General features: G+C 37.3%; 1 protein-coding gene across 1 annotated transcript in view; it reads right to left on the reverse strand.

Moving 5' to 3' along the window:
* VWA3A (von Willebrand factor A domain containing 3A) overlaps positions 1-12,802 on the reverse strand; it is a 147,592-nt gene that overhangs the window by 40,431 nt on the left and 94,359 nt on the right. The window contains exons 18-21 of the mRNA XM_063428878.1: positions 12,013-12,087; positions 2,577-2,721; positions 2,246-2,414; positions 1,058-1,128 (exon numbers count right to left, since the gene is read on the reverse strand). Of these exons, the coding sequence (XP_063284948.1) occupies positions 1,058-1,128; positions 2,246-2,414; positions 2,577-2,721; positions 12,013-12,087 (460 nt within the window). The remainder of the gene's footprint in view (positions 1-1,057; positions 1,129-2,245; positions 2,415-2,576; positions 2,722-12,012; positions 12,088-12,802) is intronic.

Genomic DNA, 12,802 nt, shown 5'->3' on the forward strand with positions numbered 1-12,802 from the left:
CTGTGATTTTGTATTAGAAACCCCAAGCTATGGGCACTGCATAAAAAGCAGAGTGGCCTAATAAAGATCAGATTGTTGTTTTACCCAATACGACTGGTTCCAGAGGGCTAGAATCACTGTATGCTGTAGCTGAATCCAGGAGCAGCGGAGGATTAGAGAAGCGGCGACCAAGGGACACGAAGAGACCCTGGAACCCGTGACAAACATCCTCACACTTTGCATGATGACGTCTTATGTCTTCAAACTCCCTATAGGAAAGCACTGATTCAATGTTTTCCTATGGGAAAGCTTTAATGCCCATGTGGCGCTCGCAGCAGATGTGCATTAGATCACCCCATCACATGACATCGCGGAAGAGGAGACCTAGCCAGCGCTAGGAAGAGCAACGGTGCTGAAAAGGGGTAAATGTGAAAAAGGATTTTAACCCTTTCAAGAGTGGAAGTGGGGGGGGGGACCTATTAAGTTAGGGACAGGGCACACTATAGCGTTAAGAATACATATTTGTATCCATAATGTTATAGTGTTTCTTTAATGACATTTGTAAAATAAAATAGCTCATTCACATGGCATTTTACTTTGCCTTTGCAGTAATAGAGTTCACAACTCTGCTAAATGCTTTGCAGTAAGGCGTTCCAAACATTTGGAACAGCCAGAGGGTAAGACTAGAAATAGCATTGTAGATCAGTGACTTAACAGGACGCTCATTGTTGCATTTTTAATTATCAGGCATTGTTGCAGCCGCAGTATTAACTTGTACAAGCTCGTGTAACAAGAATAATTACATTATTTGTAGGTTTGATCATGTATAGTTGTCTTACTAAAATGTTGTCAGAGTGGCCAACAGGTGCATCCGATTTTATGATAATGGTTTGTTTTATTTTTAAAGAAGATTAATAATTAATAATTAAATTTGGCCAAATGCCCACTTGTATCTGTATTCCCATTAGTGAAAGTGAAAATTGGGAAATTATATTAGTGGCAGCAAACTAAATTTGCAGTAATTTGAAGTTCAGTTTCAGTAATTTGAAGGGCTGTAGTAATAAAGGGTAATACATACCTTTCTGGAGTAGTTGACAGCCTTTTCCATTTCTGAGACAATACTACTGATATCATCACTTTCGATCACACCTAAAACAAAAATCAGTGAACTAAAAACGTATATTAAAATAAGTGCATTTTATCTTCCGAATCTACTACAGAACAAAAGAGTAGGAGAATCTAAGATCTTCAAAAACACACAGACCTAATCATAGAAATATGTATGTTTTAAAATGTTAGATTATCTTATTATTTTCTTGTATTTTATGTCTATGGGATGCTTATGAGTGCCAAAAGAGGGCTTTTTTTCCATGCTTGTTGGTAAAAAGCAGCAGTTAAAGGGACATTTTAGTCACCGAAACAACTTTAGCTTGAAGCAGTTTTTGTGTATAGATCGTGCCCCTGCAGTCTCACTGCTTAATTGTCTTCCATTTAGGAGTTCAATTACTATTGTTTCTGTTTATGCAGCCCTTGTCACACCTCCCCTGGCTGTGACTGACACAGCCTGCATGAAGAAAAAAAATGGTTTCTATTTTAATCAGATGTAACTTACTTTAAAAGTGTTTATCTCCTGCTCTGTAAACGGAACTTAAATTATATACAGGAGGCTCCTACAAGGTCTAGCAAATTATTAACAGAGCAGGAGATAAGACATTTAAAACAAAACAGAATTTGCAATCAAGGAAGTGTAAACATTAGATGACTCTTTACAGGAAGTGTTTAGGAAGCCTATATAAGTCACATGCAGGAAGGTATGACTAGAGCTGCATAAACAAAGTTATTTAACTCCTAAATGGCAGTAAAATGAGCAGGGAGACTGCAGGGGCATGATCTATACACCAAAACTGTTTCATTAAGCTAAAGATGTTTTGGTGACTATATTGTCCTTAAAGAATCACATGTACCAACAGCCAGAAGATGCTTGCAGCCACAGAATACAAACAGCGTTGCACGGTCCGGTCTTTTCCGTATAATATAAATATATTTTTACTGAAGTGCTTCTTTCTCTGGGAATGGTTGTAGCCGGTTCTGTGTCCTGTGATGCATTTATACTTCATATGGAGTATTTAGTGTATGAAATTAAAGAAACAGATCTGTTTATTCTGCTTCCCTTCACAGCACCTATCTAATAATTTTATATGTGCCCCTCCGGATTCAACAGCACCTTCACGGTCTGAATCTTTAACCCTGTATATTTCAGCTTTACCTTTGTCGTCACACCAGTGAAATCTTCCATTAGTCGTAAGGGCCAGTTGTTTCAATGTGCGGATCACATCATTCTGTTCAATCCCTTCTTCACTGGGGTTGTAAAAGCAAACGTGTAGCTGCAGATCTGAGCCACTGGCAGCTTCAGATAGATAAGCAGAAATGGTATGCTGTAAGAGAAATATATAAACAAGTGTATATGTTTATTGTACACTTGTTTCTCACATTTGTTTATGTTTATTGAACAGAGATGTCACACTTGTTTAAATTTATTGTACAGAGTACACTTCTCGATTTTCAAAAGAGGGATCTGAAGGAAGCGTTTGACCTACCACTTCCTGATCAGGGATTCCACTGGTAAACAGATATATTCCTTGTGATTCATGGTTTTCCTTATCAATGAAGTTTGCTTCCACCGCGGTTTTAATTGCACCGATAACATTTCTGCCTCCTTCACATTGCTGACTCAATATCCAGCTGTAGTAGAAGATAAAATATTACCAAATGGCCATAATTTATTACCTTTTTTACTATGGCTTATTACTGTAACAGGACAACTTGCATATTGTAAAATGTAATATTCTTTAAAGAGACTATTAAGTACAGAAACACAGATAGGCCATGTAATTTGAATATTGTTTGGACTTGTTTTTGGGAAAACAAGCTGTTATCTTGAGAAAAGAAGTTGTTTTACCCAGAAAACTAATTATTTTTTTCAAAATAACAAGTCAGGAAAATATTAAAAACACATGGTCTCTCTGGACGTCTGTAATTAAGACTAAACTTTTTTTCTCGACAATTTATCAATGATTTTGGTTAACATTCAATTGCTTCTATTGTATTCGGAAAATATTTTTTTTCTATGGTGCTTCAAAAAACGTCAGCAACTTAGTCTGGCTAATACGTTTCTCAATACTTGTTTATCAAGATGCCTCCCTTCACACCTCTACTCTTTGTTATCTTATTAAATGATTAAGAATCTAAAGAATTTCCACCACTTGATTTTTTTAAATTTTTTTTTTTGTGAGTAATTTATTGTTTCGCAACATGAATAATTGATTGTATTAAAGAAAACATTTGCAGCCACTAGGTTAAATACATACAGCATAAATTATGCATATGGATTACAGTGAAACCAAGGGAATTCTTCACATCAAAATTTGTAAATTACTGTTTAAACTTGATCTGTACAAGAATTTAAATATGCTGAATTGTTTTCCAATACTTCGCGAATAGGAGAATGGTCGGACCAAACAATAGGTCCAATTTCTGAACTTACAAATTTTCTCAGAATAACCATATCTGTTACAAAAAAAATATCTATTCTAGAATTGCTTAGATGGACTTTAGATAGAAACGTAAATTCTCTTTCATTTGGATGTTGTACCCTCCAAATATCAAATAACCCAAATGCAGCAGGGAAGTCCTGGAATCAAATATATGAGGATAGTTTAATTGTTTAAGATCTCTAGATCTTCTATCCAATTTTGGGCCCGGGATAGTGTTCCAATCACCTCCAATTAATAATACCCCTTTTTTAACTTTTCCAATCTTCCCAAAGAGTTTCCTATAGAATGTTTGAGAAAATACATTGGGAGCATATAAATTGACCAGAGTATAAATAATATAATTTAATTTACATATAAGTATTAAAAATCTTCCTGGGGGGGCGGAGCTAGCAGAGCAACAGAGCGGACACACTCCTCTGAGCTCCATCTCTAACTTTTGAAAATACAGGGATATATGGTGAAATCTGGGCCCAAAAGTCCCCACAGACAGCACGGGCACAAGCAGAAAGAACATGGGCAGAAAAATAAAAAAAAAGCAAAAAAAGCAAAAGCTGAAAAAAGCCCCCACGGGAGAGATATCGGCGAAATGCTCCGGACCACGCAGCAGGCCGCATGGTCCAAAATGGCGCTTACCGACGAACTCTCCTCGTATTCCTCAGAGGACTTTGCTACAGACATTCTAGAGGGAGCGTCCCACAGGCACCCTCCGGACTGCAGAAATGCGCCCCCAACGACCGGGGACCTGGTCACGGCCGACCAGCTCAAAGCAATGCTGGCGGAGCTCCGCAAAGATTTGGCGGCAGATATGGCCTATTACAGGAAGGCCATTGAAGGGGCCACAACGAAAATCACACAGCTGGAGGCCAGCTCAAGCATCCACGACGCTAGACTAAACAAGGTAGAACAACAAATCTCAGATCTAGCCCAATGGTAAACTACCACTACCGACAGGCTTGACGCCATGGAAGACCAGAGGAGACGCTATAATCTGAAAATAAGGGGGATACCAGAATCGGTAGTTCTTGCGGACTTACCCCACTACATCAGGCGTTTCCTTGGGGTCCTGCTCCCACCGAAGCAAATAAAGTCCATGAAGCTGGATGGGATGTTCAGACTGCCGAAGTCACCATGAGCAGCGGCGGCAGCGACAGCTGATCTCATACTGCGGTTTCAGACTCTGGCTGACAAGACCTCCCTTCTGACTGCCATGAGGGGAAAAAAAACCCTGCTGTTTGAGGGGGCATCACTAAAAGTATTCCAAGACCTTACCAGGAGTACCTTGGCCTGGCGAAAAAATATGCAACCCCTCTTGCACCACCTCCGGTCCAGGGAAATTCCCTACAGATGGAGCACTCCTCGAACCATATTGTTCACCCACAACGGGACTCTATACAAAACGCAAGATAAACAAGAACTTGAAACTCATCTGCAATCAACAGGCATACTGCAAGCAGCAGAAAAGAAAATGTTACTTGCGCTTTCTCCTTAATCCCTATGTATATTTAGACAAATGGAGGTCATTTAGTTGCTCCAATGGCCATTGGAGGGAATGCCCGCCTGCCAATGTCAAGGCAGACCCCCCTAAGCGGGTCCTAACACTGACCCTTCACCTTGCTTCCTTGAGCTTCTGGCAAAGATATCTCTAATGAGACAGAAAGGGGTATTTTTTATATACACCCCTATACTTATTAACCCTTAATAGGGAACACATGGGATGGGCAGCAGCATTGTAACCAGGCTGTGTGATACAAAGTAAATACAAATACAAAAAGAGAAGTCCTGCGCTTAGTCCCAATACTGCTGGGCCAGCAGCAACGACTACAATACACATCAGCCCCAATATATAGTAAAAACCACAGAAAAGAAAATGTTACTTGCGCTTTCTCCTTAATCCCTATGTATATTTAGACAAATGGAGGTCATTTAGTTGCTCCAATGGCCATTGGAGGGAATGCCCGCCTGCCAACGTCAAGGCAGACCCCCCTAAGCGGGTCCTAACACTGACCCTTCACCTTGCTTCCTTGAGCTTCTGGCAAAGATATCTCTAATGAGACAGAAAGGGGTATTTTTTATATACACCCCTATACTTATTAACCCTTATTAGGGAACACATGGGATGGGCAGCAGCATTGTAACCAGGCTGTGTGATACAAAGTAAATACAAATACAAAAAGAGAAGTCCTGCGCTTAGTCCCAATACTGCTGGGCCAGCAGCAACGACTACAATACACATCAGTGTATTGTAGTCGTTGTAGTCATTGCTGCTGGCCCAGCAGTATTGGGACTAAGCGCAATACTGCAAGCAGCATTGGCAGCTAGACAGGGACTATCCCAGATAAATCCGGCTACCATCCGAGAATTTGCCCCACGGAATCCCTCCGGAGCCTCTCATGGCGGTTTGCCCACTTGAGGAAGCAGAGGCCAATTAGCCTATGGAACTCTCCTCTCCTTTTCATCCCACCGTATACGCATATGGAAACTTTTACAAAGTTAAAGACTTACTCAAGTCAAGTGTACCAAGGATCTCCTGGTCCGCTTAGAAACTACTGCATTGTTTTTTCTCTTCTTTTTCATTCTTTACCTTATGTTTTTTTTCTTTGTTTTTTCTTCTCTCTCCTCTATTTCATTCTTTATCTTATGTTTTTTTTCGGATGTATGTACGCAACCCTTCTCTGTTTCAGTTTAACATAACCTGCTACTCACCTTCTACGAGTTAACCACCCCAACGAGACGCGACCGATTAGCCTATACAATATAGGGTATACAAACACCTAACGCTATGATTACACTACAAACACCCACAACAGGAGGCAGATGCATACCGCAAAGGGGTTCCACATAGCCACATGCAAATACCATATCTTATCAACGCCCCCCCCCCCCCCCTTAGCTGACACACGAAGAACTACGCTAATATACCCACACAGAATATCGGCACGGGGTAAAACCCTCTAGGGCAGACACATAGACTGCAGCACTACACTCTACTCATACCCACAGAGGGAAAGCAGGTGTTACCACTATTGTTTCGTATAAAGTTAAATGCATTATAAAAAATGCAACGTTACTAAATGCCACGATTGTTTTCGAATGTCTGTTATACCTGTGAGCAATTGCTGTTGTGGCTAAGCTTGCAACGATGTCATATATTTGCACAAAAAGTAAAGAATTTAAAAATCTTCCTAGTGGATCTTTTTCTATATAAATCTGTTCAAATTTAAGCTTAGATTAACAAATAATGGCAACTCCTCTTTTCTTTTTATGTAACATGTTAGCATTCATAATGAATGAAAATTTTGAATAGTTCTTAAAATTTTTTCCCCTTTCTTTCCAGTGTGTTTCTTGGACAAAACACAAGTCGATCTTATCCTCTAAAAACATTCTATAAAGAAGGCCTCTTTTTACCGGAGAATTCAAACCCTGTGCATTTATAGCTGCAATTTTAATTGACATTGTTACTCATAATTACTGATTTCCTTCCAAAAAATGTCAATAAGACTCGTCCATCCCCATTCTCGATAGCTGATCCTTCGCATACTACACAAACAATTATATCATTACAATATAATATAACAAACATACAATATACCACCACAACTAGATAAAACATATCGTATAGGTGGTTACCCTAAGAAAAAAAACATACAAACTGCCCCGAAGAAAATAAAAAATAAAAAAAATCTCAGGGAAAATCAATCGCTGGTGGTATTTTGTGGCCAGGTAGTTCGTTATAAAGCGTGCTCAGTATTTAAATGAAGACTATAGATATTCTAGATTCCTCACGTGTATTTGGTCTGCATTTCCCTAAAGCAATATAGGAGGCAATGTAAGTGGAGGAGAACACTGTTCGAGAAACCAGAAAACCACTACATCGTAAGAATCAAACATGACCATATGTTCTCTAAAAAATACCCATGTAATTATAAAAAATAAGTGTATATATACTAAGTAAAACTTAATGTGTATTCAATCGTATTATATTATATATAATTTTATATACTCCAGAGCTGTGTGGGAGTATATAACCTCCTTTTGATTTTTGCTTTAATTTACACTTCTATTATTATAAAAAAATAAAAAATATTTTTTTTTGTGCAAATATAAACTTGTGCTATCATATTTATCGTTGAAATGAACCATCATTACTTATCAACTTAATAAAGTGAATTTATATAATTTTTTTTTCCTTATTTCCCAAAAGGTTATATCTCACTTCTCTTCAACTCTTCTTCATATTTCTTTGTGCTTAATTAATTACATATAAAAAATGTTTTATATCTTTAACTTTATATCTTTAACTTTAGTGTCATAAAATGATTCAAGTATTAATATAGTTTAAGAAAATATATACGTACATAACAATAACATAGGTTTATATAAAAGAACTACCATAGCTTGGTATGTAGTAATGGTCAGATAGTTCTTTACGCATTACGTAAATATTATTTTTAAATTCCATTGTATAAATTCCTAATTATATGTTTCTCTATAGTCTCTAGATTCGCCATCATTACTACTTTGGTCCCCTCCTTAGATTTTATTGCTTACTCTATTTAGATAAAGTTAGTTAAATCAATCTATCATTCCTAGATTTTTTTAGTTTAGAGACTTCAATAGGGTCTTTAATAGAGAAGCTTTTGCTATTGTGGGAAATTATCAATTTTGTGGGGAAACCCCATCTGTAGCTTATATTTTTGGATCTCAATTGCAAGGTTAGGTCTTTAAATTGTCTTCTGTTTAATCTTGTTGCCACAGGAAGATCAGGGAAAACAAATACATTTCCAAACTTCTCGTTGTTTAAATTTGGATGGAATCTAAGCTGTTTCAATAATTCATCTTTCACTGAGGAACTAAAAAAACCTTACTATCACATCTCAAGGTGTGGGGTTCTCGGTTTCTCTGGATATGAAGATCCTATGGCATCTCTCTGGCATTGGAGAAGGTGTTAAAAGTGGAGGGTTGACAAATTGAGCAATACATTCTTTAGTATAATCAATTAAATTCCCTTGTTTGATTTCTTCCGGTATACCTTTAATTCTTATATTGTTTCTATGCGATCTATCCTCAAATTCTGTTAATTTTTTATCCATATCTGTGATTTGATTTTTGAGAATTATGTTTTGTGATTGCAATAATGCAATCTCTGAACTCATTTTTTTTCAAATTTTTGATTTTGTTCAACAAGTTTAACATTGAGAGTAGAGATCGCTTTAATTACCTTCGAGATATTTTGATTACTGTCCGTTTTTAATTTTCCCATATAAATCATCCATCATTTTAATAAGACTTTGGTTTGATATAATTTCAATAGGTAAATTTGAGTCCTCCAAGGTTGTTACTTTTAAACCTAGCTCCGCCAGAGGAGGAGGAGAAATAGATCTCCTTTGGGATTTATTAGGGTCTGCTTTTGGAGAGTAAAATGTATTAATAGGTTTATTCTTTTCTATCTTATCTGCTGGAGAGGGTTTTTTGGGAGACATATTTATATTGGTACCCTGGTATTAATACTAGGCAAACAGACAGGGGCAACCAACAAACTGTAAAAAAAAAAATAAAAAAAATGTAAATGGTCTTTAATAGTCCAACTATCTCTCCCCCCCTCTTTTTTTTTCCCTCTCCCTTTCCTCTTTTTTTTTTCTCCTTTCCCCCTTTCTCCTCCCCCCACTTCTTTCCTTCGTGGATTTATCCTTTCTTTACTTTTTCTGTTCTATTTTTAACCTCTTATTTTCTCCACAAGAAAATTGCTGCTAGCATCTAAAAGCTTCTCAAAGCTAATTGCCAAAATCTTCTATAATTTTAAACATCAAACTCAATCAGTACGGTATCAATTAGATCCATTAGTATCCAGTAATCATGACTATATGAACTTTATCTAAAACAAAACTCATCATTTCTTCTGCATTACTCGTCACCTCTTCCATAACAGGACATTAGCATTGAGAAAGGGCTGCTGCTCGAAACGTTTGCTGCTTTAACTTTGTCCTCAAATAAATTGTGGTAGCACCTGGGTGTGCACACCTTTACTGGATGCGCAGGACTCGTGTTTGTTTTTTGGTTGTATATACACTGTTGGGACTTCAGTGTGGAGTATCTGCGGCACAGGTCTAATTTTTCTTTGTTTAGATTTTGAATTTTGTAGGCCTTTTTCTGCCTCTACCTCACCCTATAGATAGTGATCTTCTATAACAGATACTGATTCAGAGCCAATTACACGTCAGGACTATTATAATATCAAGAGATCATCCTCACCCTTGCCCTAAAAGCAAAAAATATGACAATTTCTTTAAAGCAATCTTTTTGATTTCTCTATTTTTTACAGTTCATGGTCAATCCATATGAAGTTACTTAAATGTTGATGGACTCCGTCCAACATCTCACTCAAGATGAAGTAAAGCGGTACTGGTTTTTCTTTCTTCTAAAATTGGCTTCTAATATGTACTTACATATACTGTGTGAACTGCATAAACTTTCTGATCTAAATAATAATCCATATACTCCTTCACTTTCACAGACCTTCTGCACTACAACTCATCCATAGGTGTAATAATGTGGTTTCTTATAGGTACCATCAGCTTGTTTTGGCCCGGCATACAGAAGCATTTTTTCTTTAAATCTTGATCTTATTAACATACCTGCCTTCTCAGGCACCATGGGAATGTTTATTTAATTCTATGCTAAAGGACAACTCCACGCACCATAACTACTTCTGTACCCTGTAGTGGTTATGGTGCCAGGAGTGCCTCTCTCCCTCATTGTAAGTCTGCAAACTGTTTTAGAAGTTTGACTTTTTATCTTGGGTCCGCCTAACAGTTTCCCTCCTCCACTAATTTCCAACAGAGAGCCAGTAGCTCCTGCTTTGGAACTTCCTTCAGCTACCATGAGCTAAGCCTAGCACTGTAGGGCTAGTTTATTGGCTAAGGTCTCCAAGCGATCATTCTGAGTCAATAAGCTGAGCCCTGCAACACCGGGCTTAGCTGAGACAGAGTGTTTTCATTTCCCAGACAGAATTATGCAATACAATATATTGCAATAAACATGGTGCAATATATAAAGTAAGGATGAATTAATGTGACAACGTATTGGGTAATGTGTAAAAACAAGAGGAACAGGGAATGCAAAGGAAGGAAATAGAAAGGCAAAACAATAAAATAAAACTCCTACAAGGAAAGCAATGTAAGTGATTGGAGTGGAGGGGGTTATTACATTCATAGAGCAATGCCCCTGCCGTGCTCTGCAAAAAACGAAGGAAAGGAAATTTAAAAGACTAATGGCTACTGATAGCCAAAACCTATCCAGTCCATCAGAAAATAAATAAATGACCACATGTTTGTTGTTCCCACTAAGTCTCTATTGCATTTCTATTTTCTTTGCCTCCCCTGTGTGGGATATTTTCTCCTGATGCCGTTTTGTTTTTGTTTATAGATAGAGATTGACCAAAAGGGACAATAAATAAATGCTATTTATTTTACAGGGATGTGATTGGGATCCACAGAGCTCCTCAATAACCCAGAAGCATTCTCGATAAAATAGAGACATATGGGGGTCCAAAACAGACCCTACTAAGTGGGGGAGAGGCTTAATTGATCGCTCACGTTTCCTGCAATCATCTAATATTCAAAATGCAAGTATTTTGTTTCTGCACTTAACTATTGTGTTTACAAAGACTGCTATTGCTTAGTGTGCTGTAAAAACAATATGTTTTATTATTTTGCACGTGTGATATACCTCTACAAATTGGAGGATTCAGGGGGAACACCAGGGAAAAGTCTAACCTAAGCTCAGTCAGGTACCAGCACCAGTTTCTTTGGAGGGCAGTGGTTTAATATTTTTCACCCTGCACAAGCAGAATAATCTAATTTTTGGGGAGCAAGAGGACTGAGTGTATTCGCAATCTGTAAATACCCAATAATCTTGTCTGTGCCAGATGATTGACAAAACATACATCAAAGCAGAGTTTATAACACTGCATGCATTTCAAAGAGACTTTCAAATTAAAGGTCAAAATAGCCAAACTGGAAAAATTCTCTAAGTCAGCTATTATTATTACTAGCATCTATATAGTTCCAACGTATTCCGTATTGCTGTACAGTTATAGAAAGTGGCTATCTGACAACAAGTAAATGGCATACAAAAATACAAAACAAGACAGGAGGGTAAGAAGGCAATTATTTTAGACACCCTGGCCTTAAATGTAAAATTAACTTTGATTTCACTTTCAATTCTGAATGTAGTAAATAACCCTGACAGTTGTTAATAATGTACTTATAACATATAAAAATTTAATTAAAGCAGAAGTGGATGATGAGTTCGCTTTAGTGGATGATGAGTTCACTTTAAACTAGCAGTTAAACAAATTGCTGATTTGTAGCAGAGACAACCACAATTCTAAGACTAAAAAAATATAAAAATTAGTTCAGACTGATATGTGCTACATTTACATCGGTTTATGTTTGTGATAATATTTTATATTATTACATACGTCCAAGCACTCTGTAGATTTTTAGCAGTTGATGGGACCATTTCCGTTTTCCAAGCTTTAACATCATTCCCGTATCTATAAAGAAATAACAATTATATTTATGATGCATTTATAAACACTTAATATGTTCATCACAGTACAGTGTACATCAAATATTTAGTTTCTTTCTCTCGTTTTACAGCACTACAGAGATCACACAAATTACATTTAGTTCTGTGAGTAATGCATTGTGCAGAGAGATTTTAGTAATGTTTATACAATATACCAGCATACATTTGTTTGCTACAAATTTAGCCCTGCCAAAAGTAAAACAGGACTGGAACAGTGTTAGATTGCACCATCAGAAAATGTTTTTTTGATTGAAATATTATTATTATTTATGTAGTGCCAACATTAGAAATATTAACCGAGAAAAAAGGTCAAAAAGTCTGTGTTTAAACAAGCTTACAATCTACGTCAGATGGGAGGAGGGATTGATAGATAAGAGGTCTGTGTAAAAAATACCTAGTAAAAGTGGTATTTAGAAGAACCGAAAATTGGAAGGAGAGAGAGTGAGCTGGGTTATGGAGGCAAGGGAGTGGAGAAGGGCAATTGTAATGAGAGTGTCACCCGGGAAGGCTGTGATGTTACCTAAAGGAAATTCCATACAAACGGGCAGCTCTTGAAAAATCCTGAAGATTAAAGTTGCAGATGTCAGGAGAAGGTCGCTCTCAGAGTGAAAGGAACGGGTAGGTGTGTATTTTTTGAGTGAAGAGGAAATTTAGTCATGGGTGGAAACAGGGGAGGGCTG

This window comes from Pelobates fuscus, chromosome 8, assembly GCF_036172605.1.
Source record: "Pelobates fuscus isolate aPelFus1 chromosome 8, aPelFus1.pri, whole genome shotgun sequence".
In the NCBI taxonomy this organism is placed as follows: domain Eukaryota; kingdom Metazoa; phylum Chordata; class Amphibia; order Anura; family Pelobatidae; genus Pelobates; species Pelobates fuscus.